This window comes from Bos indicus x Bos taurus, chromosome 5, assembly GCF_003369695.1.
Source record: "Bos indicus x Bos taurus breed Angus x Brahman F1 hybrid chromosome 5, Bos_hybrid_MaternalHap_v2.0, whole genome shotgun sequence".
Lineage (NCBI taxonomy): Eukaryota > Metazoa > Chordata > Mammalia > Artiodactyla > Bovidae > Bos > Bos indicus x Bos taurus.
The window spans coordinates 60,163,726-60,190,451 of NC_040080.1; the positions used below are offsets into that span (position 1 = coordinate 60,163,726).

General features: G+C 37.9%; 1 protein-coding gene across 5 annotated transcripts in view; it reads left to right on the forward strand.

Annotated features, from left to right (window-relative positions):
* Window positions 1-26,726, forward strand: part of NTN4 (netrin 4) — a 130,083-nt gene that overhangs the window by 58,280 nt on the left and 45,077 nt on the right. For all 5 annotated transcript variants that reach the window (XM_027542117.1, XM_027542114.1, XM_027542116.1 and 2 more), the window contains 2 exons: window positions 16,270-16,396; window positions 19,263-19,451. In XM_027542117.1, coding sequence (XP_027397918.1) covers window positions 16,270-16,396; window positions 19,263-19,451 — 316 coding nt within the window. The remainder of the gene's footprint in view (window positions 1-16,269; window positions 16,397-19,262; window positions 19,452-26,726) is intronic.

The following is a 26,726-nucleotide window of genomic DNA, read 5'->3' on the forward strand; positions in this document are numbered from 1 at the left end:
ATATATGTGGAAATGGAAAAATGATTATTTTTCCACTAGTAAATATTTTATAGATACAGTTATTAAATTTATAAAAGTAAACAATGACCAAGTGTCCTTGGCCTTCTATTTTTGCATCTCTAAGGGCATTAGTACCAGGCATGTAATTTAGCTGGCTCAGTCAGCTCTCAGAATTCCTGAAGGGCATTGGTTTCATTGTTTCCCCCATAAGGCCTGAGTAGGCATTAAGATTAAAGAAAACATGGGATCCTAGTATTTCCATTATTCTGAATAAGGGCTAAAGATCATAATTGTAGTATATTTAGCCGCTAATTCTCATTTGCCAGTTCTCATAGTTAATAAAAAGGGAATTTCACTCTGTGGGTTCTGTTTTGGCACTTAACTTCACTAACATGTGAAGTAAAGAATTACAACCTATTTTTTCAAACAAATAGGTTATTAGTGGCCTAGACACAAAGCCCCAGTCATTCCTCAGACCTCCAAGAGTTCCCTGTACCTCTCGCAATTAAAATATTTACCTCACTGTATCATTTGCGTACATATTCAGCTTTTCCTATCTGCTAAACTCTCTGATTCTTTAAAGGCAGATGATGGAATAATCAAAATATCAAACACATAGTGGGTTCAAAATATCACCAGTTAATATATGAATGAATTAATCAATAGAATTTTAAAAATAAGGGATTTATTTCAGATAATGTTAAAAATCAATAATAATGACTGCTCTTGATTGATTGTGTCACACATCTACACGCATTTTCTCTTTTAATTCTCAAATACATGGAGCCAGTACTATTTATAGGTAGGACACTGTGGCTTGTTATTAAGGAATTTATCCAAGGTTACTGAGAGCAGGGATTGGAAACCCCATGTATCTAATTCCAAAGTTTATTCTCTTTATGTCATATTTATCCACATAATGCTAAGAAAAGAACCCAATTTAAAAATGGGCAAAGGTTTAAACAGGTATTTTTTCCAAAGAAGATATGAAAATGCCTAATAAGCCCATGAAAAGATGTTTGAAATTCTTAGTCATTAGGAAAATGCAAATCAAAACTACAATGAAATACTTCTTCACATCTATTAGAATGACTATAATGAAAAACACAAATAATAACAAGTTTTGATGAGGATGCAGAGAAATTGGAACCCTCACACCCTGCTGGTAGGAATGTAAAATGGTGCTGCTGCTGTCTGGCAGGTCCTCAAATAGTTTAACAGAATTATTTTATGACCCAGCAGTTCTACTCTTTAGTATCTGCCCAAGTGAATGGAAAACAAATGTCTACACAAAACCTTGTACCTGAATATTCATAGTTGCTTTATTCTTGCCAAAAGGTGGAAACAACCCAGTGTTTATCAACTGATGAATGAATAAACAAAATGTGGTATATCCATACAACAGAGTATTATCCAACCATAAAAAGGAATGCAGTACTGATACATGCTACAACAAGAATGAACCTTGAAAACATTAGCTGAGTGAGAGAAGCCAGACACAAAAGGCCCCGTACTGTATTATTCCTTTTATATGAAATGTCCAGGAGAGACAAATCCATAAAGACAAAGTAGGTTAGTGGTTGCTAGGAGTTGGAGCTTAGGGAGGAATGGGCAGTAACTGCTTAATGGACACAGATTTTCTTTTTGGAGTAATGGGAATGCCTTGGAATGAGATAATGGCAATGACTGCATAATTTTTTTTGGATATACTAGAAACTACTGAATTGTATACTTTAAAATAGTTAAAATGATACATTTTATGCTGTGTGAATATAATCTCAGTAGGAAAAAATCAAAAGCTGAAAAACAAACCAACCTATGGCTGGTTATAAAGGAACTTTACAAAATGAATATATTTCTTTTCAAGTCCCAGTCATTAGCTGGGACTGTTTTAAAAAGCACTAGCTTTGGATGGATGGGTATTGAGGCAAACCAGTTCTTTCAGTAGCTGCAGTTGTTGTTTCTGGATGTGTACAAATGACCACAGATTTGGTAATGACATTCTGATAGAGTTATCCAATAAGCATAAGTTTTAATATATCAGTATTTCCACCTTGATCATTCACATGAACATATTCAGTAATGAAGACTATGTTTTACATGGTTCACCTAGAAACAAGCAATTTTCCTATGTGAAAAGAAGCATCTGAATGAATTAATTTAACGAAAAAAAAAAAAAAAAAAAACTATGGAAGAAAACATGCCCTAGCAATTGGCTTCTTGTACGACAATCAGGGGCTCATTTATCTTAAACAAGTCAACTTTTGTAACACCCTCTGCACTGTATAGAATACTGAATGACAGTTAAACAGAACTGTCAAGAAAAGAGGAAAAACAGTGAGAAATGTGAAGTAGAATGAATTAAAATTGTAAGAGAATGCAAAATAGTCTGCGACAAGGAATTTTCTTTAAAATAACCAGAAGCTATGTGAACACATTGAGCAAGTGAAAAGTACTTAATAATCCCCCACAGCATTTCTAATAGAATTTACCTGGTCTTCTACTAATTATAAAAACCCATCTAAATCCTAAAAGACACTGAACAAAACCCCACAAGACCTTCCTTCATTCTTGTGTCAAATGCTGCTTGACAGATAAGTTGCTCACAAAATGAGTTCTAGTATTTCCCTTCACTTAATTTCTCAGGTTCTTGTCTGACAATTGTTGTGTTAATAGTTTTAACAGCATAGAAGTTATATACTGTTAACTCCACTTTCGCTCTTTCTTTCTAAAATTATTCAAATTAACTAGATAAAAATTTGAAATTATCCTTTTTACCCCTCAAGAAAGTTTATCCTAAGAAGTTATTTTAGGTGTTTGTGGGAAGGAAAAAAAAAAAATCTTCCTGATGACATCACTGTTCCAAGATGGAAGCCTCTAATATTTTTGGATTCTCTTGGGAGTTTTGTTCCCTGTTTTGCCACTGGCTTGCCTTGTGACCCTGGAAAAGCTTAAATATAAAAAGATAAGTGCAAAGTTAACTTATGAAAACAAGACTTAACTGAGATCAAATGAAGAACAGAGATGAAGTGGATCACATGGCTATGTAGCAACTGTTTCAGTAACTCAACACAGTAACCAGGTAGCAATCTGGCTTGAAACAGATTTCACATGTCGAATCTGTATACTAAGGTAGTTTCATATATAGTCTTTAAGTAAAATCAAAGTCTGCCTATAAACAAGAACGGCAGCAAGAATCTAATGGTATTTGTCAGTCTTCTCTTGCTCTGTACCTTGAAGAAATTGTAACTGTAGAAAAGGAGCTGACTTGACATTTTGAGGTAATTCCATAGATACACCAAAATAAATGTCTTAAAATCAGAGTGCCTTGCTTTATTTCCATTGTACACATGCAAATCTGAAACCAGATTATGCATGTAACCTAAGTATTCATTTGTAGGATTTATCCAAATAAGTAAGTCTGTTTGGACAGACATCATTTTTAGAATCCTGTAGTCAGAAATAATACGTAAAGCTCATTGAAAACGAAAAGCAAATAAGAGATGGTTCTATGTAATGAAGTAAGGATAGAAAAAAAATCACCTAAATTGGTAATAGTTTGATTTTATCTAAATGTAATCTTCATAAGCCTCCTGGGCATCATAGTTTTTAGTTTAATGCTATTTACACTTTTATGGCTGAAATATTTATTACAGTTTCCACAGGAGAGATGAAGTGCCTGATGAAACGGAAAAAAACAAAGCTAGTAGAATTAATCTTGTAAAGATATGAGACATTCAAAACCCATTTAACTACATATAGCATGTTGAAATTCCACTTTTAGAAGTATACTCTTAAGTAGTCTACATGGAAGAACTTTAGGTAACATGTGGAGGATAAGAAATGGCAATATTTAAGGATATTCTTTTAAAGAGTAAAGTCATGATTCACACAGATATAAAATAAAAACATGTCAACAATTTTATTTAACTCAGTAATTAATAAGGGGACAGTAAGACCTTACTACTGCTTCAAAGAAAAATTTAAAAAAACACACATACATTGGCAAATAAATAGATTTACAAAGAGGTGCAAAACAGGTCAATATGATAAGAATTGTTCAACTGCACTGTCAGACACAACTGACTTGCATTTCTGTGGAGAAGAACTATTTGCATTATCGTTAATTTTCTACAGCTTATGGAGTTGTGAAATAGTTCAGTGATAATAAAATGCAGATATGGACAGAAGACCTAAGTAGACATTTCTCCAAAGAAACATACAGATGGCCAACAGGCACGTGAAAAGATGTTCAGCATCAGTAATTATTAGAGAATGCAAATCAAACCGCAATGAGGTATTACCTCACAGCAGTTAGAATGGCCATCATTAAAATGTCTACAATAAATGCTGGAGAGGATGTGGAGAAATGGGAACCCTCCCACACTGTTGGTGGGAATGTAAATTGGTGCAGCTACTATAGAAAACTGTATGGAGGTTCATTAAAAAACTAAAGATATACTTACCATATGAACCAGTAATCCCACTTCTGGGCATATATCCAAAAAAGATGAAAACTCTAATTCAAAAAGATACATGCACCCCAGTATTCATAGCTGCAGTATTTACAACAGTCAAGAGATGGAAGCAATCTAAATGTCCATCAACAGATGAATGGATAAAGAAGATGTGGTGTGTATATGTATATATAAATATACATATGCAATGGAATATTACTCAGTCAATGCCAAAGAATGCTCAAACTACCACACAATTGCACTCATCTCACATGCTGGTAAAGTAATGCTCAAAATTCTCCAAGCCAGGCTTCAGCAATATGTGAACCGTGAAATTCCTGATGTTCAAGCTGGTTTTAGAAAAGGCAGAGGAACCAGAGATCAAATTGCCAACATCTGCTGGATCATGGAAAAAGCAAGACAGTTCCAGAAAAACATCTATTTCTGCTTTATTGACTATGCCAAAGCCTCTGACTGTGTGGATCACAATAAACTGTGGAAAATTCTGAAAAAGATGGGCATACCAGACCACCTGACCTGCCTCTTGAGAAATTTGTATGCAGGTCAGGAAGCAACAATTAGAACTGGACATGGAACAACAGACTGGTTCCAAATAGGAAAAGGAGTTCGTCAAGGCTGTATATTGTCACCCTGCTTATTTAACTTATATGCAGAGTACATCATGAGAAATGCTGGACTGGAAGAAACACAAGCTGGAATCAAGATTGCTGGGAGAAATATCAATAACCTCAGATATGCAGATAACACCACCCTTATGGCAGAAAGTGAAGAGGAACTAAACAGCCTCTTGATGAGAGTGAAAGTGGAGAGTGAAAAAGTTGGCTTAAAGCTCAACATTCAGAAAATGAAGATCATGGCATCTGGTCCCATCACTTCATGGGAAATAGATGGGGAAACAGTGGGAACAGTGTCAGACTTTATTTTTCTGGGCTCCAAAATCACTGCAGATGGTCACTGCAGCCATGAAACTAAAAGACGCTTACTCCTTGGAAGGAAAGTTATGACCAACCTAGATAGCATATTCAAAAGCAGAGACATTACTTTGCCAACAAAGGTTCGTCTAGTCAAGGCTATGGATTTTCCTGTGGTCATGTATGGATGTGAGAGTTGGACTGTGAAGAAGGCTGAGCGCCGAAGAATTGATGCTTTTGAACTGTGGTGTTGGAGAAGACTCTTGAGAGTCCCTTGGACTGCAAGGAGATCCAGCCAGTGCATTCTGAAGGAGATCAGCCCTGGGATTTCTTTGGAAGGAATGATGCTAAAGCTGAAACTCCAGTCCTTTGGCCACTTCATGCGAAACATTGACTCATTGGAAAAAACTCTGATGCTGGGAGGGATTGGGGGCAGGAAGAGAAGGGGACGACAGAGGATGAGATGGCTGGATGGCATCACTGACTTGATGGATGTGAGTCTGAGTGAACTCTGGGAGTTGGTGATGGACAGGGAGGCCTGGCGTGCTGCGATTCATGGGGTGGCAAAGAGTCAGACACGACTGAGCGACTGATCTGATCTGATCTGATTACTCATAAAAAAGAATAAAATGATGCCATTTGCAGCAACATGGATGGACCTAGAGATTATCATACTAAGTGAAATAAGTCAGAAAAAGACAAATACAATATAATATTGCTTATATGTGGAATATAAAAAAAGATACAAAAGAACTTATTACAAAACAGAAACAGACTCACAGACATATGAGTTATAGTTACCAAAGGAAAAGTAGAGGAGGGATAGATTAGGAGTTTTGGGCTAACAGATACAAATTCTATATATAAAACAGATAAACAACAAGAACCTCCTGTATAGCACAGGGAACTATATCTAATATCTTGTAATAACCTATAATGGAAAATAATTTGAAAAAGAATATATATATATATATTTATATATAATTGAATCACTTTGGTGTACACCTGAAATGAATACAACATTGTAAAGCAACTATACTTCAATTAAAAAGAAAAAAAAGCAGATATAATCTAGAAAAGTATGTTAGCCAGAACACTTAGTCTCTCTTTATGGGGGGTGGGTGCATTTCAAAGTTTATCACAATTTTATCCAATAGAAAGAATATTATTTGTTAATTAGAGAAAAATGCAAAGAAAAGTATTCTGATAACGTGGTTTTCCAAAAGATCCTGCATTGATCCTGCCCATGGTTATAAATAAAAGTAGTCCTTATCCCTGGACTCACAAAGAGAGATTTTCTTTATTCTAGGAAATCATCACTCTGAAAGCTAAGAGGAAATTGTACCTAAAATTTACTGAAGAACCCCAAATTTAAACTAAAGTGCTCACTTAACAAAACACAGTTGAGCTAATAGTACATTTTAAAACAATGGGAATATTTTAAAATATTTCACTTGGCTTTTAAAATAGGTTACTTTATTAACATTTTTTAACTCAAAAGTATTTTGAACTTGATTTGGAAGGTCCAAAAAGCTTTTCTCTGTCCTGGAGAAGTTTCTGCCTTTTTTTCTGCAGATACTGGGTTTGGAAGGTTTGATTTTGTATGTTTTGCTTTGTTTTGACCAATCATCTAATTTCTCAGCAAGGGCCATGTGGTATGTTGGAAGATAAACCACAGAACTTGATTTTAGTTAGTTCTCAGTTCTAGCTGTCATACTACAAAACAAAGGTCTACTGAAATACATCTTTAAGAAATCTTAAAATTAATGTCCACAGTTGGGAATACATAGATCTAGTAGCATTTGGAAATTCTGTGTATGTGAATTCATGCTTCCGAATAGTACCTCAGCTACTGATTTCTTCTGATAAATAGCATGCACAATGGCACAGAAAAACTGCCATTTAGATATACAAATCAAAGCTTTGGGGCATACAAAGTTTTGTACATTAAAAAAATGGAAATAAGCCAACAGCCTGAATCTTAACTTTGACTTGAATCATTAGGTTATGTACAATGTTTGACTTACCATTCTTATAAATTAAAACTAACTGTAAAAGCCATCACATTACACAGTATTACTATCTATCCTTACCAGATCATATCAATTAGGGAGAACAGATAACAAAAGGGAGGCTATTCACAAAGAGCAAATCTTTAATTAGAATGTATTTACATACTTTCCTGTTATCTCCATTTGCAAATTTATTCAGGGGAGTTTCTAAGTTAAGGCAGTAAAGAATCTGCCTGTAATGCAGGAGACCCTAGGTTCGATTCCTGGGTCGGGAATATCCCCTGGAGAAGGGATAGGCTACCCACTCCTGTATTCTTGGGCTTCCCTTGTAGCTCAGCTAGTAAAGAATCCGCCTGCAATGTGGGAGACCTGGGTTCAATCTCTGGGTTGGGAAGATCTCCTGGAGAAGGGAAAGGCTACCCACTCCAGAATTCTGGCCTGGAGAATTCCATGGACTATAGCCCATGGAGTCACAAAGAGTTGGACAGGACTGATTGACTTTTACTTCTAAGACTTGTTAACACCTGCAGTGGCCCACAAATGCCCCTAGGAGGCATCAGAATTTCCAAGGTACAGATAGATTTTACATTGCACCAATAAGAATCTAAAAATATTCTCTACTCCTACATGCCCTGAACTTATTGATGCCAGGCGTGGGAAATGGGGCCAATCTTCCTATATTCACCCATTGCCAAAACTGCTAGGCTTCTCAGAGGAAGAGGACAAATAATCCATTCAAGAACAGAATACCCTTGAAATGACTCACTTTGAGTCCATACCAACCTTCATCCTGAGGAACTCTTCAAGGACAGACAAATTGGTTTGAAACATCAATATTATTTAAGTAACACACTGAAGATATTTGGCCAAAGTAGATCTCTCAAAAATCCTACTCCCCAGGGTCATTTAAGGGTTAGGATGGTGACTCTGGAGTCAGACTGCTATAGAATTCTTGGGTAAATTACTTAAGCTTCAGTTTTCTAATTTGTAAAATGACAGCAATAGTTATACCTACCTTATAGGGTTCTTATGGGGCTTCCCTGGTGGCACAGTTGGTAAAGAATCCACATGCAATGCAGGAGGCTGCCTGTAATATAGGAGACCTGGGTTCAGTCTCTGGGTTGGGAAGATCCCCTGGAGAAGGAAATGGCAACCCACTCCAGTATTCTTGCCTGGGAAATCCCACAGACAGAGGATCCTGGAGGGCTATAGTCCATGGGCTTGCAAGAGTTGGACACGATTTAGCAACTAAAATACTATGGGTTCTTGTGTAAATCCAATGAATTAATATTTATACAGTGCCTAGAACAGCACCTGGTACATAGTAAGTGCTAATCAATATTAACTACTACTATTATTTTGATTATTTATCATCATCATCTTCATCTTTATTCTCATTTCCCTCCCTGATTAACCTTATGCCTTAGGCTTACAGTAACTCTCTACATAGCATCATATTTACCAGTGTGACTTGTCCAAAAGTGCTCTGGACAAAGCTAAATATCTTTCAACCCTGTTCTGTCCCAAATCCTGCTTGGTGACAAACAAAAGTACCCCATTCCCACTTCAAATGAATAATTAGCACCCTTTCTTCTTGGGAAGTTTTGAAAATGGACTTAAACTCAATAACTAAGGTTCTCCATGTTCCATTGAATATATATTGGCTGAATGAAAAAAATTAACACATATCAATTGAAAACCTATTATATGCCAGTTAATAAGGATTCAAAGAAATTTAAGCCATAGTTTCTTCCCTGCAAGAGCTTACAATCTATCAGAGAGATGTATATAAACACATGATTACCATACAGTGTACTTAAATGCAGTTTTGTTATGAAATTTGCATTGGCCCCATGCATTTTTTCCAGGTTTGTCAGCCAGTTACTTGGCACCTTAGTGCAGTAGGGACAGTTTATCTTTGGCTCCTTCCCTCTCTTTAGACATTCCCTTTCCCTCCACCAGAAAGCTACTTCCTTCTTTAGGCAACTCTGAGTACAGTTCTAAAATTGAGAACAGATGGTTATAATCCCTGCTGATATGTTTGCTGCTAATAATTTAAGGATTTTCGGTTTCTGAGCTTAAGTCCCTTTTTGTAGGGAGCTCTTGAACCTAAAACGATATTCAGGGCCTAAAGGAATGAGTTCTGATAGGAAGAATTTCAGGCAACAGGCTGACTGGGAAGAGAGAAGTCTCCTGTGGCTGATTTTCATTCTTTAATCATAATTGTTTCTGCTCTATACCTATTTTATTGCTCATGCTTTCTTACAAGACCTGTTTTCTCTAGTGTTCAAGTATAGACCAAAGAATAGATTGTAGAGCTTTTCCACTGCTTACAATCCTGCGATATTTATATTATTGGGCAAGGGTTTGAAATATTCAGTCTTCATTTTACTCCATTCTAACACTATGTTTCAAGCCTCCTTTTACCAAACTCAATTATTGTGCTACATGTTCACCATAGAACTCCCACTTCTGTTAAATTGAAATATGCATACCTTTAATAGAGGTAGAGAAAGATTTTATTTGTTAATGAAAAGACATGTTTTCCTCACAATGCTTTCTAGTCAAGGGTTTGTGCTGTAGCATTGTGGTGACTGTTTTTGTCCTGCTTAAGAGGAGCAGGTTCTAACAGGCTAGCCCATTGTTAGAATTTATCTCTTTTCATACATAAGAAGTTCATTCATTTGGAAGCTAATCCTTTTCTCTAAAAGGGACATACTATCTCTTTAGAAATTAAATCAGTTTTTTTGCCTTTACATCTTTTCTAAAGTTGCTGCAAAGCACTGTTCCACTTTTGTAAATCATTTATCAGCGCTAAATGAAGGTCTGTGAATTGCCATAGCTGCCTTTAAGTGGGCAATTTTCTTAGGATCATAGAATGGGCACTGTTTGTGTTCTCTTTTCACAAACATTTTTTAAAGTTCCAATGATGGTATGAAAGGATATTCATTTTCCATTGAAATTCAAAGTTGAATGGTAAAGAAAGAAAATAAAATCATGTATATAAAAACAATAATGGCACAGGAGCCCAAGGAAAGTACCCAATTGAAGTACCCAATTCTTCAGAAATTGAAGAATTTCTGAATACTTGGCTGTAAAATCTTTTTTTTCCCACTAACTTTCATTATAAATTGTAGTAGGACTTGAACAATAGTTGGTTCTTTCTTTCTTGGAGAGCAGCTGGGAAGCAAATTTTATCAGACATTGATAAAAGAATTCAGTTAATTTGAGTCTTCCAAAGCTTTAACCATATTTATTATTTGCTTTGGTATTTCCATTATAATGAATGTCTGTGGATGATAAAATATACCTTTATTTGGAAGGCAGGTGCTAGAATGACAGTCTGATTACTTTTCTCATAAGCAATGGGGAAAATGCAGTACAGAAGGAGGAAAACAGTAAGAGAAAAATCAGAAAGAATGAAACTTATTTTAGTTTTGGTATAGTCATTATCGACATATGCAAATCCATCTTCAGAGACTATTAACATTTACTTTTTCATTTCTGCCACATCAGGTAGTGCCTGCTAAAAAGGAGAGATATTCTCCTAACTCTCCCTTATTTGACTTTCACATTATTTGGAAACACTCTTGGTGAAATGGTAATAGGACCTGCCATATGACATTTAAGGCTTATTTGGTAGCTTAGAAAGGATTATGGGTAGTTGCCTTCAACCAGGCAGTATTCACAATACACAGAGGCAGGCCTTAGAATCATAGAACCTCAAGCCACTCCAGTACTCTTGCCTAGAAAATCCCATGGATGGAGGAGCCTGGTAGGCTGCAGTCCATGGGGTCGCTAAGAGTTGGACATGAATGAGCAACTTCACTTTGACTTTTCACTTTCATGCATTGGAGAAGGAAATGGCAACCCACTCCAGTGTTCTTGCCTGGAGAATCCCAGGGACGGCAGAGCCTGATGGGCTGCTGTCTATGGGGTCACACAGAGTCAGAAATGACTGAAGCGACTTAGCAGCAGCAGCAGCAAGACTCAGTTCAGTTCAGTTCAGTCACTCAGTCGTGTCCGACTCTTTGCGACCCCATGAATTGCAGCATGCCAGGCCTCCCTGTCCATCACCAACTCCCGGAGTTCACTCAAACTTACATCCATTGAGTCGGTGATGCCATCCAGCCATCTCATCCTCTGTCATCCCCTTTTCCTCCTGTCCCCAACCCCTCCCAGCATCAGAGTCTTTTCCAATGAGTCAACTCTTCGCATGCGGTGGCCAAAGTACTGGAGTTTCAGCTTTAGAATCATTCCTTCCAAAGAACACCCAGGACGGATCAACTTAAGACTAAAAGGACCTTAAAAGTTGTCAAAGCCAATCTTCCATTTAATGTTTAAATATTCTACACTATCTTGATAAGCGATTGTCCAACCCTTATGCTTAACATTGCCAATGGCCAGATTCTCACAACCTCCTGCCATGGACAATTTCTTCAAGTCTATGTTTGCTGACTACTAGAGGGCCTTCTGCCCCCAAAGAACAATTAAAAATGAGCTTTTCTAAGCAAGATGGGTTATCTTACAATGACAAATTTGAAAGATAATAATTTCCTCATTTTGTTCCCACATAGATTCTTAGAGCCTTACATATGAAGGAGCAGTATTTTCTCTTCTGTGTCTATTTACCTCTAATATATCATATTTGTCACCAAAGTAGACAGGTATTCATGAGCAAGCTGTTCTAGTAATCCCTTAAATTTCTTATTCAAAGTTTGTATGATTCCCTCCCTGTATGGGATATAGTAAGAAACTTTTGACATCAATGGAGAAATGTACTCTCAGTATAATGGAGGGGTTTATGAAATTCATAGACTATCAAAAATGCCAAGGTATAACTCTTGTATAATTAGGGTTGTAGATTTGTTGTTAAAGATGAATTCTCATTTCCCAGTTACACAGCCAGACACCTCTCTTTTTCAACTAAGCCTTAAATACATAATCCCATTTTCCTGCTCTTTATCTAGTTTATGTTTGTGTACCAAACAAGAGCTTTGTTTAACTTGTTACTAAAGTTTCCTTTTTCTGTTTTTTTTTTCCCCAGTGAAGACCTAGTTTCACTTGCACATTTTTCACAAGCATCAAATAGTGGGTGATCTTTCAAGCTTGAACAGTAACAGTTGTATCGCTGAGAAAGGATTTCTTGTTTCAAATGGTCTAGGTAATGATTTACAACTATTTTTAGTAATTCTCAAAATGACAGTTCCTTGACTTTTTCTGTGTGCAGAAATATTTGCTGGGCTGGCATCTTTCAGACCCCGGGAGGTTCATCCCAATCCTTGCATGTGGGTGCAAGGAAGTGCTCTGAGATCCTTACTCCAGAGGGAACTGACCGGTCCACATCATCTTGTGATGCACGTGAATGTTTGATGAGGTTCCCTAAGTGTCTTTGGTCTCCTGAGTTCTGGAATTTGTGGACCAGGACTAACCAGAGTTGGGTGAAATTACATACAGCCCTTGGGCATTCCAAGACCAAACCTGATAAACTGACTTATAATGATAGTTTAGTTTCTCTAAAGAAAAATAGCAATAATTTGCAGCAGAATCCGCTTGCAGTGCTGGAGGTATATATATATATATATATATGCTGGATATATATATATACACACACCTATATATAACTGATTCATTTTGCTGTATACCTGGAACACAATGTTGTAAATCAACTATACTCCAGTAAAAAATTTTTAGTTAAAAAAATATGACGTAAATGAACTTATGTATGAAACAGAAACAGACTCATAGAGAGAACACACTTGGGATGCCATGGGGGTGTGGGGGAGGGAAGGAGTGAGAGTTTGGGGCTAGCAGATACGAGCTATTATATACAGGGTGGATAAACAGCAAGCTACTTTATAGCACTGGGCACTATATTCATGGTCCTGTGATAAATCATAATGGAAAAGAATATGAATATGCATAACTGAACTACTTTGCTGTATAGCTGAAAGTAATAACAACATTGTAAATCAACTATATTTCAATTAAGAAAAAGAATCTTACCTTGTAGGAGTTATTTGATAGAATTTTTTTTTCATGATGATAAGAATGTTGAATTTAAAAGATTTAATAAAAAGCAGTTGGACTAGAACATTTCTACCAGAATATATGAAAAATTAGATATTCAGGAGCTAGGATGAAAACACCTCATTCTTATAGAGTAGTGAACATTGAATTCCTGCAGCTCTCCAAATTTAAGTGCAAAGTTGTCTTTAGCTCTTAGCTGGATGTGTGAATAGTTATGTATAGTAAACTCCTAACAACTCCATGGGACTTTATGTATAAACAAGTCCTAGCTTTGTTGTATAAACAAGTCTTTTCACAAAGAAAAGCCCAAGAAAAAAGGTAACTATAATTCATCTCATGCTTGGGCATTCCAAGAACAAAACCAATACATTGAATCTATAATATTAGCTGAGTTTCTATAAAGAAAATCAACAAAAATTTTTGTAACATATTGCACTCTGAGTCAATTCTACCATTTAAAAAATCTATATCCTAGCTAATCCCTAAGAACTAAAAGGACAGCTATAGTTCATTTTCATTAAGCACAAAAACCTTTGTTTATAATACATAGAAACTAAATTTAGCAAGATGGCTCTTAGGTATCATGTGATTCATTCACAAGTAGCCTGTGGACCTCCAAGCCCTGAATAATTCCTGCACTTGAATTTTATGTGTACATAAAGGTCCACAGTAGTCACATAACACACTTGGATAATGCATATGCTATTCCCAGAGCGCCTCTACCAGTGGAACCAAAGAAATATATTCCAAGAGAATGAAAAGAGAAAGGAGACTTTGGGTAGACAACGCAACTTTCTCAAGTGTTAAGTTAGGTCAAGCAGTAATACCTCAATGTATTGGTTGTAGCTATTTCCACATTTGTTGAACCCTAAGATTAATTTTATTTCTGGCCAGTCTAAGTATGTCTCATTTTTAGTAGTTCCTTTATCATCGCAGTCAGAATATTTCAGATATATTGAAATAAACTTTGTTCATAGATTTTCTGTAACCTCCCAGAACCACAGCTTGGTTAATTTTGTTTCCTCTTCCTGGAAAGTCTCTTCCCTTCTGCCTGTCAGAAATACTGCCCAACTTCAACGCCCGTCTGTCTCATAAAGTCCTCAGTCACTGTTAATCTACTGTGATTTCTGCATCTTTTGAACTCCAACATAATTTTCTTTCTTAGGTATTTATTTATTGTCTTGTTTATGCATAATTTTTTTATGTAAATCTTTTTTATCCAGCTACATTGTACTTTGCTTAAAGACAGAAATCATGTTTTGTAACGCTTTGTGTATCAAACATTGCCTAATATAGCAACTTTCTCTAGTAGGTATTCATTAAATAATTATAAATGGTTGATATAACTTATTACCTCTGCATTGATTTATTTTTTATACTGTTTCTCAAGAAAAAACAAACAATACTTCATAGATCCAAGTTTGGGACTCTGTCTCTGAGCTACTTCAAAAAACGTTCGTTTGTACAGTCATGATATCATGTGTCAATAAATTCATTGTGGTACTGGAATTCATGGCAAACTTAGTTATTAGGAAGTATTCCAGATGATCCCAAATACTAATTTTTAGAAGTTATTGATGAGATAATACAAAATATTAAAATTCTCATAAAATGCTCAGATCCCAAATAATTCTGTTAGGGGCAGCACACTGATTGAAACCTTCCACCCTGGCCAGGCACCATAGTAACCATTTGCATAAGTTGTTTTACGACAGGAGGTCCTGGTAAAGAACAGAGAACTAATAAGCCTCCACCAACCAGAAGAGTTCGGGAAAGGTCAAAAGGAGACACCACAGGTCCGACCACCTCCCAGAATCCTTCTCTCTGGCATCCATTTTGGCTGAACAAGGCGTGCACCACCAAGAAGGACTCTTGAGTCAGAATGATTGGCTAAAGACAATCTGGAAACTAATCCCATCACCATAAAACCCAATAAAACCATATAAAAACCCATAAAACCCATAAAACCCCATAAACTATCACCATAAAAGCCATGTGGCAGAGCTGTTCTCCTGGGTTCCCTTACCCTACTGCTCTCCACCCGAGTGCCCTTTCTCAATAAAATCTCTTGTTTTGTCAGCACATGTGTCTCCTTGGACAATTCTTTTCCGAGTGTTAGACAAGAGCCCAGTTTCGGGCCCTGGAAGGGGTCCCCCTTCCTGCAACAATTCCACTAAAATATTTTTCCTTGTGAGAAATACTATTTTTAAAACCCTCAGCTACTCTGAATTATGGGATTAAAAGAAAATGCCCAGTATTATGACAAAATGTCTTCAAAGCCTTAAAAATATACAGATGATGACTGTTTGACTTTACTTCTAGAAAACACATTCCAAATAAATGAAGATGTACACAATAGCTACAAGGATATTAATTATAGAATTAAAATATACTGTATAAAAATATATGAAAACCTAAATAACCAAAAATAGGTGATTGGTCAAATAAACTGTATATTGTACAAGGAAATCATTAAATGGGTGTTGTACAAAAACATTTAATGACATGGAAAGGTCTACATTTTCTGTATTGAAGACGTATCACTTTTGTGTAAAGAATAAAAAAAAATTTGAAGTATTAAAAATTTAAGTAAATGCCTAGCAATTATCTCAGAATTGCTTATTTGGGTCATGTATCCTGCTGTCAAGAAAATATATATTATGTAGTTTTTTGAATTAACAGCAAAGACAAACCAAAGAAAGGATCTCTCATCTTGATGATTAATATCTTCAAGTGAATGAATGTCATATGGCTAAAGCCAATGAACGAGATGAGCTTGTGGGAAGAATGTTCTTTCCTAGCGTTGTTTGTGCTCTTAGCTCTTACTTTTCTTTGCAGGTCCATGGAAAGTGTATATGTAAGCACAACACAGCAGGCACCCACTGCCAACACTGTGCACCTTTATATAACGACCGCCCCTGGGAGGCAGCTGATGGAAAAACAGGGTCTCCAAATGAGTGCAGAAGTAAGTACCAAGTCCACAGACTCAGAAGTCTTCTTTGTTAAGTAAACATCTGTAGACTTCTCGTTTGTTGTCTTGAGAAACACAATATTAAGTGGTAGGTTACAGATGCTAACCTACACAAACATAGCCCATATCACTGCCCACTGTGACTTCAGCCACTGAAAACAATTCAGTTCAGTTCAGTTCAGTTCAGTCGCTCAGTCATGTCTGACTCTTCGAGACCCCATGAATCGCAGCATGCCAGGCCTCCCTGTCCATCACCAACTCCCAGAGTTCACTCAGACTTATGTCCATCGAGTCAGTGATGCCATCCAGCCATCTCATCCTCTGTTGTCCCCTTCTCTTCCTGCCCCAATCCCTCCCAGCATCAGAGTCTTTTCCAATGAGTCAACTCTTCGCATGAGGTGGCCACTGGAGTTTCAGCTTTAGCATCATTCCTTCCAAAGAAATCCCAGGGCTGATCTCCTTCAGAAGGGACTGGTTGGATCTCCTTGCAGTCCAAGGGACTCTCAGAGTCTTATCCAACATCACAGTTCAAAAGCATCAATTCTTCGGTGCTCAGGAAACAATTACTGCTTGCAAAGTTGCTGGTATGACTATTTTGCCAAAAATGTGTTGCTTATTTGCTGGGACTCTATGTTGAACCTGAGCACCCTTCTTGAGAGTTTGATGTAATAAAAACATGGCCAGACACAGAGCAACTGAGGTTTAGAGTTCACAGATACTGAATTATAATAATGAAAATAGGTATCTTGAATTCAGTTCTCGAAACAATCCTATAAAGTAGGTGGTGTTAATCCCATATTGCTGCTGCTGCTGCTAAGTCGGCTTCAGTCGTGTCCGACTCTGTGCAACCCCATAGACAGCAGCCCACGAGGCTCCCCTGTCCCTGGGATTCTCCAGGCAAGAATACTGGAGTGGGTTGCCATTTCCTTCTCCAATGCATGAAGGTGAAAAGTGAAAGTGAAGTCACTCAGTCGTGTCCGACTCTGAGCGACCCCATGGACTGCAGCCTACAGGGCTCCTACATCCATGGGATTTTCCAGGCAAGAGTACTGGAGTGGGGTGCCATCGCCTTCTCCTAATCCCATATTAGAGATCAGTAAACTGAGGCACAATAAAATTTTAAGTATCTTGCCAAAGTTAGTAAATGATAGAGTCAGGACTTGATCCCTAGTTTTCAGACTCCAAATTAAATACTTTTTTCTAGAATACCATAATGCCTGTCTCTTCACTTATACTTTTAAAAACAAATTAGATTTGAAATTATGCCAATTCATCAAGAATGAGACTAATACTGTCATGGCTAACTTTGGGTTTGAGATTAGATAGAAGAGTAAAAAATATGGGAATGTGAACCATTTTTTTCTTTGCAATTAAAAATGAAGCACACATGAAATGGAAATATACAGGCACCGAGAAATGCACGTGCCCATAACAATGTTTACACTAACAAACTTCAACTTTACTAGGATTTAAAGGCAAATACAGTGGGTAAAATTGTGGGAAGTCTCTTCCCATAGGTAGTTTGGAATCATAGCTGATTTATTTTAGTTTCACGGAAATGTACAGGATTTCCTCTAAGCATAAATCTTAAATTATCTTATAGTATGCTTTTTAAAGACTATGAATCTGGTCAAAATATCATAACACATCAAGGAAACAATGAAAAACAATAGCAAAAACATTTTCAAATACAGTTGACCTCCAGGAAAAAGTTCAGATCCTTATTCTAAATCAATCAAGAGAATCTAAAGAATTTCTTCCGAATTCCTAGAGTGCCATTATGACCCTTTCCACAGAAACCAGCTGCATATCTAAATACATATAGAACACAGAGACTTGTCACTTGGTGCTACTGACTATAATCTTAGAAATGACTTTGAGAATCTGTTACATAAGAAACTTGCAAGCCTCTCCCATAAGAAAATTAAGGCCTCTTTAGGAGACCACCTCATACACTCAAGTACAATAACTGAAGAATAGTACTTCATGAAAGGCAAATCAATCTATCTGCCAAGTTACTAACCCCTGTGCACCAGAGGTTTCCTTCTAGGTTTGAAGGAAGGTGGGAGGGAGAGAAGGATGAAAGAGAAGGAAGGAAGAAAGGAAAGAAACTACTGAGGGCCAGAGGAAACAGGGTGAATAGGGATGGGGAGACTAGAGTTCTTAATATATAAACCTGCTTACACTGTTTTGACTCCTGTATTGTGAAAATGTATACTATTCAAAAAACTAAATTAAAAAAAAATGAAGTACAACTGATTTACAATGTTGTGTTAATTTCTGCAGAGTGATTCAATTATACATACATAAGGCTTCCCAGGTGGCATTAGTGGTAAAGAACTCGCCTGCCAGTGCATAAGAGACACAGGTTTGATCCCTGTGTCAGTTAGATCCCCTGGAGGAGGGAATGGCAACCCATCCTGCTATTCTTACTTGGGGAATCCCATGGGCAGAGGAACCTGGCAGGCTACAGTCTTTAAGGGATGAAAGAGTCGGACACGACTGAAGCAACTTCACACACACACACCACACATGTATTCTTTTTTCCATATTCTTTTCTATTATGGTTTATCACGGTTTATTGAATGTAGTTCCCTGTGCTATTACAGTAGAACCTCATTGTTTATCCATTCTATATGTAATAGTTTGCATCTGCTAACCCCAAACTCCTACTCTATTCTTTCCCCATCCTCGCACCCTCTTGGCAACCACAAGTCTGTTTTCTACTTATGAATCTGAAAAAACTAATTTTTAAAAAAATTTAGCGGTCAGTTTGCCCTACTCGTAACTGCCTGAATACTAGAGAAACTGTCATTTTATTTTTAATTCTTTGTTTTCCTCTGATTCTTCTTTCCCCCAGCCTGCAAGTGCAATGGACATGCTGACGCCTGTCACTTTGACATTAATGTGTGGGAGGCATCAGGGAATCGTAGTGGCGGCGTCTGCAATGACTGTCAGCACAACACAGAAGGTCAACACTGCCAGCGATGTAAGCCAGGCTTCTACTGGGACCTCCGAAGACCTTTCTCTGCCCCAGATGCTTGCAAATGTAAGTGAACTCATGGTTATGGGGGGAAAAGTTTGATTCTTACAAAAGAGATGACACGGCATCCTTCATTTGCTCACCCAAGGGAGAGAGGTCATGAAATTCTCAGACAATCTACTCATACACTTCAGTTAACTTCATTGATAAGGGGTAAAAATTGTCAGGTGGGCACAGTACAATAGTCATAAAAACAATCTCCTTACTCACTCTCCATGAAGTAAAATTGTCTCCTATAGCACCATATTTTGGAAAACAAGATGACTACTAACAGGGAAAAAAGAATGATCAAGAGGAAGATATATTTAAGATTATCTTCAGCTCAGTTCAGTCGGTCAGTCATGTCCAACTCTTTGCAACCCCATGAACTGCAGCACGCCAGATTTCCCCGTCCATCACCAACTCCCAGAGCTTACTCAAACTTCTGTCCATCAAGTTGGTGATGCCATCCAACTATCTCATCCTCTGTCATCCCCTTCTCCTGCCTTCAATCTTTCCCAGCATCAGGGTCTTTTCCAATGAGTCAGCTCTTCTCACTAGGTGGCCAAAGTATTGGAGTTTCAGCTTCAGCATCAGTCCTTCCAATGAATATTCAGGGTTGATTTTCTTTAGAATTGACTAGTTAGATCTCCTTGCAGTCCAAGGGACTCTCAAGAGGCTTCTCCACCACTACAGTTCAAAAACATTAATTCTGCGGTGCTCAAATTTTCTTAAGACCAAATATATGAGTAGGACACAGACAATAATGGACTCAAACTGATGAAATAAAGAGTGGTTATCTGCACTTGGGTCATTCTTGTTTTCATCTCTGCAGTGAACTTGAACATCTGAAAAATGACAGATTTTGGTTCCACTCTGAATGCAATCTGGTTGACTCTGCTCTAATGTACCATGGTATCATAAATGAATTTAGAACATAACAGTAATTCCTTACATTCCCTCCAAATACTAAACTATTAAAGAATGGGTTCTGCTTTTTGTTGGCATAAATCCAATAAGAGGTTTTTTTTCAAAGAAAGAGTATAATTCTCAAAGATCTGCCCAGTTAATGAGACATTCTCTGAAGCATGACTATGAAGGATGTAGACAGAGCTTAAGTAAAAATCCAGTGTGGATGAATAGTTCCTCTAACTACATGAGCATTTACATGTCTCTTGACTCAGATGATTAGATCACAGAAACCACTCAAGACTGTTAATGGAGATGAATGATCATGCCCTTCCTTTTCCCACTAAGGACTCTACGCTAGGTCAAAAAACAGAGACAGGAAAGGAACAATACAATGGGAAACAATCATTTAAAATCTTGAGTTTGTTTTTAATTTAAAGGAAAAATTCTGTTGCTCTTGAAAAAACAGTTTTGACATAAGGCAGGAGGTATTTACATGAAATATGAGTGGGCTTACTTGTTAACAGGCTTTTTCTCTTATATTGTTGAAGATAGAACATGGAACAGCTCACTTTCAACACTAAGCCCCAAATTTTGATTTATGTCACAATATTTCTCCAAGAATTGTTTTACTCCTGTTTTTTTTCTGTACTCAGTTCAGTTCAGTTCAGTCGCTCAGTCATGTCCAACTCTTTGAGACTCCATGGACTGCAGCACGCCAGGCTTCCCTGTCCCTCACCAACTCCTGGAATTTACTGAAATTCATGTTCCTTGAGTCAGTGATGCCATCCAACCATCTCATCCTCTGTTGTCACTTTCTCGTCCTGCCTTCAATCTTTCCCAGCATCAGGGTCTTTTCAAATGAGTCAGTTCTTCACATCACGTGGTCAAAGTATTGGAGTTTCAGCTTTAGCATCAGTCCTTCCAGTGAATATTCAGGACTGATTTGCTTTAGGATGGACTGGTTGGATCTCCTTGCAGTCCAAGGGACTCTCAAGAGTCTTTTCCAACACCACAGTTCAAAAACATCAGTGCTCAGCTTTCTTTACAGTCCAACTCTCACATCCACACATGACAACTGGAAAAACCATAGCCTTGACTAGATGGACCTTTGTTGGTATTATTTGACCTGAGGCCAAACTATGGTGGAGGTAATGAAAAGGTCCCATGCACGCACTGCTATACTCAGTGTCCCAATCCTGCAGCAGGCCACCGCCGACCCACGCCTCCACCAGAGACTCCTGGACACTTATGGGCAAGTCTGGGTTAGTCTCTTGTGGGGTCACTGCTCCTTTCTCCTGGGTCCTGGTACATACAAGATTCTGTTTGTGCCCTTTGAGTGTTTGTTTCCCCAGTCGTGTGTAAGATCTAGCGACTCTATGGTGGGTTAATGGCAGCCTCCTCCCAAAGGGCTTATGCCATACCCAGGTCTAGTGCACCCAGAGCCCCTGCCCCTGAAGCAATCCATTTCTGACCTGTACCTCCTCTGGAGACACCCAAACACAGTTCTGTCTCAGTCTCTGTGGGGTCTCCAGGTCCTGGTGCGTACAAGGTATGTTTGAGCCCTCTGAGCTTCTCTGGCCAGTATGGGATTTGATTCTAAATGCTATCTCTGTATTCAGACTTTAATTTTTTTATTTTATTTGGAGGATAATTGCTGTACAACATTGTTTTTGTTTCTGCTGTAACATAGTGAATTAGCAAATTCAGACTTAAATTGAAGAAAGTGGGGAAAACCACTAGACCATTCAGGTATGACCTAAATCAAATCCCTTATGATTATACAGTGGAAGTGAGAAATAGATTTAAGGGACTAGATCTGATGGACAGAGTGCCTGATGAACTATGGACGGAGGTTCGTGACATTGTACAGGAGACAGGGATCCAGACCATCCCCATGGAAAAGAAATGCTGTACAGGAGACAGGGATCAAGACCATCCCCATGGAAAAGAAATGCAAAAAAGCAAAATGGCTGTCTGAGGAGGCCTTAAAAATAGCTGTGAAAAGAAGAGAAGTGAAAAGCAGAGGAGAAAAGGAAAGATATAAGTATCTGAATGCAGAGTTCCAAAGAATAACAAGGAGAGATAAGAAAGCCTTGCTCAGAGATCAATGCAAAGAAATAGAGGGAAACAACAGAATGGGAAAGACTAGAGATCTCTTCAAGAAAATTAGAGATACCAAGGGAACATTTCATGCAAAGATGGGCTTGATAAAGGACAGAAATGGTATGGACCTAACAGAAGCAGAAGATATTAAGAAGAGGTGGCAAGAATACCCAGAAGAACTGTACAAAAAAGATCTTTACAACCAAGATAATCACTGTGGTGTGATCACTGACCTAGAGCCAGACATCCTGGAATGTGAAGTCAAGTGGGCCTTAGAAAGCATCTCTACAAACAAAGCTAGTGGAGGTGATGGAATTCCAGTTGAGCTATTTCAAATCCTGAAAGATGATGCTGTGAAAGTGCTGCACTCAAGATGTCAGCAAATTTGGAAAACTCAGCAGTGGCCACAGGACTGGAAGAGGTCAGTTTTCATTCCAATCCCAAAGAAAGGCAAAGCCAAACAATGCTCAAACTACCACACAATTGTACTCATCTCACACGCTAGTAAAGTAATGCTCAAAATTCTCCAAGCCAGGCTTCAGCAATACGTGAACCATGAAATTCCAGATATTCAAGCTGGTTTTAGAAAAGGCAGAAGAACCAGAGATCAAATTGCCAACATTCGCTGGATCATGGAAAAAGCAACAGAGTTCCAGCAAAACATCTATTTCTACTTTATTGACTATGCCAAAGTCTTTGACTGTGTGGATCACAAGAAACTGTGGGAAATTCTGAAAGAGATGGGAATACCAGACCACCTGACCTGCCTCTTGAGAAACCTATATGCAGGTCAGGAAGCAACAGTTAGAACTGGACATGGAACAACAGACTGGTTCCAAATAGGAAAAGGAGTTCGTCAAGGCTGTATATTGTCACCCTGCTTATTTAACTTATATGCAGAGCACATCATGAGAAATGCTGGGCTGGAAGAAGTACAAGCTGGAATCAAGATTGCCGGGAGAAAGATCAATCACCTTAGATATGCAGATGACACCACCCTTATGGCAGAAAGTGAAGAGGAACTAAAAAGCCCTTTGATGAAAGTGAAAGTGGAGAGTGAAAATGTTGGCTTAAAGCTCAACATTCAGAAAATGAAGATCATGGCATCTGGTCCCATCACTTCATGAGAAATAGATGGGGAAACAGTGGAAACAGTGTCAGACTTTATTTTGGGGGGCTCCAAAATCACTGCAGATGTTGATTACAGCCATGAAATTAAAAGACACTTACTCCTTGGAAAGAAATTTATGACCAACCTAGATATTATATTGAAAAGCAGAGATATTATTTTGCCAACAAAGGTCCATCCAGTCAAGGCTATGGTTTTTCCAGTGGTCATGTATGGATGTGAGAGTTGGACTGTGAAGAAAGCTGAGTGCCGAAGAATTGATGCTTTTGAACTGTGGTGTTGGAGAAGACTCTTGAGAGTCCCTTGGACTGCAAGGAGATCCAACAAGTCCATCCTAAAGGAGATCAGTCCTGGGTGTTCATTGGAAGGACTGATGCTGAATCTGAAACTCCAGTACTTTGGCCACCTCATGCAAAGAGTTGACCCATTGGAAAAGACCCTGATGCTGGGAGGGATTGGGGCAGGAGGAGAAGGGGACGACAGAGAATGAGATGGCTGGATGGTATGACCAACTCGATGGACATGAGTTTGGGTGAACTCTGGGAGTTGGTGATGAACAGAGCGGCCTGGCGTGCTGCAATTCATGGGGTCGCAAAGAGTCGGACATGACTGAAGGACTGAACTGAACTGATACACATATACTTGAGCCTCCCTTCTACATGCCCCAACCATCAGACTTTAATTTTAGTAGAATTCAAACAGATCTAGAATAGAAACTTACCCTGCCCCTTACAGTTGTGTAACCCAATGCCAGCTGTTGAAGGTCTTTGGACACCAATGTCTTTCTACTCACAAGGTTGTAATGAGAACTATATAACCTAAAATATGTGGAGTGTTTAGCAGGTTTCTTGTTGTATAGTAAGTCCTAAAGAAATGAAAAACTAGTATAAACTGTTGTCCTATAAGATCTACTCTTTATTGATTAAAAATACCTTATAACAAAAATAATTACTCCTTTAAAATCCATAGTACCTTAGGGACTAACATGTAGTTTCCTTAACTCTGTGTGCTCAGTGAAGGGTCTGCTTATGAAATTTTTCAATCTGAAACATATTCCGACCCAGCACCATTTTGTACAGGATATATTTAAATATATATGTGTATGGGGGTATTTCACATCTTCAGACCACTAGTAAAAATGTCTAAAAGAAAGAATATATGCACTAACAAGCAGATGAAACAGGAAATTAGTTTACTACCTTGCATGGCAATGGGCAACATTTTCAGAAAGATACTGTTATAGGGATTGTATTGAATATGTAGATTGCTTTCGGTAGTACAGTCATTTTCACAATATTGATTCTTCCCACCCAAAAACACCTTCTGTGTCATCTTTGGTTTCTTTCACCAGTGTCTTATAGTTTTCTGAGTACAGGTCCTTTACTTCTTTAGGTACGTTTATTCCTAGGTATTTTATTCTTTTTGATGGAATGATAAATGAGATTATTTCCTTAATTTCTCTTTGTGATCTTTTACTGTTAGTATGTAGGAATGCAACAGATTTCTGTGCATTAATTTTGTATCCTGCTTTACCAGATTCATTAATTAGCTCTAGTAGTTTTCTGGTAGTAACTTTAGGATTTTCTATGTATAGTATCATGTTATCTGCAAACACTGACATTTTTACTTATTTTCTAATTTGTATAGCTTTTTGAACTATTGGTGGGAATGTAAATTGATACAGTCACTATGAAGAACATTATGAAGGTTCCTTAAAAAACTAAACATAGAACTTCCATATGACCCAGCAGTTCTACTCCTGGTCATATACCCAAAGAAAACCATAAGTCTAAAAGACACAGGCACCCCCAAGTTCACTGCAGCACTATTCACAATAGCCAGGACATGGAAACAACCCAAATATCTATCAACAGAGGAATGGATAAAGGAGATGTGGTACATATATACAATGAAATGTTGCTCAGTCATAAAAGGAATGAAATTGGGTCATTTGGAGAGATGTGGATGGACCTAGAGACTGTCATATAGAGTGAAGTAAGTCGGTGAGAGAAAAGCAGATACTGTATATTAACACATATATGTGGAATCTAGAAAAATGGTATAGATGATCTTATTTGCAAAGCAGAAATAGAGACATCAGATCAGATAAGATCAGCTGCTCAGTTGTGTCCGACTCTTTGCGACCCCATGAATCACAGCACACCAGGCCTCCCTGTCCATCACCAACTCCCGGAGTTCACTGAGACTCAAGTCCATCGAGTCAGTGATGCCATCCAGCCTTCTCATCCTCTGTCGTCCCCTTCTCCTCTTGCCCCCAATCCCTCCCAGCATCAGAGTCTTTTCCAACAAGTCAACTCTTCGTATGAGGTGGCCAAAGTACTGGAGTTTCAGCTTTAGCATCATTCCTTCCAAAGAAATCCAGGGCTGATCTCCTTCAGAATGGACTGGTTGGATCTCCTCGCAGTGCAAGGGACTCTCAAGAGTCTTCTCCAATACACAGTTCAAAAGCATCAATTTTTCAGTGCTCAGCCTTCTTCACAGTCCAACTCTAACATCCATACGTGACCACAGGAAAAACCATAGCCTTGAACGAATGCATGGATTCCAAACGGGGAAGAGGGTGGGATGAACTGGGAGGTTGGGTCAGACATATATACACTAGTAATACTATATATAAAATACACAAATAATGAGAACATTTTATAGCACAGGGAACTCTACTCAGTGCTCTGTGGTGACCTAAATGGGGAGGAAATCCAAAAAAAGAGGGGCTATGTATATGTATAGCTGATTCACTTTGCTGTATAGCAGAAACTAACATAACATTGGAAAGCAACTATGCTCCAATAAAAACTAATAAAAATCAATAAATAAAATTAATAAATGAAGTATATATTAAATATGTTAGAAGATGGTAAGTGCTATTAATAACATCACCAAAGAAGTATAAATCAAACAAGTTAAGAAGGATCCGAGGTGCCAGGGGTTTGGAATGAGAAGATGAGTGACAAGATGCAGTATTATTTTTCACTTTCATTATTTAATAATTGGCATATAGCACTATATGAGTTTAAGATGTACAGCATAATCATTTGGTATATGTATATATAATTGTGAAATGATCACCACAATAAGTTTAGTTAACATCTATCACCTCACATAATTATAGTTTTTTCCTTATGATGAAAACTTTTATA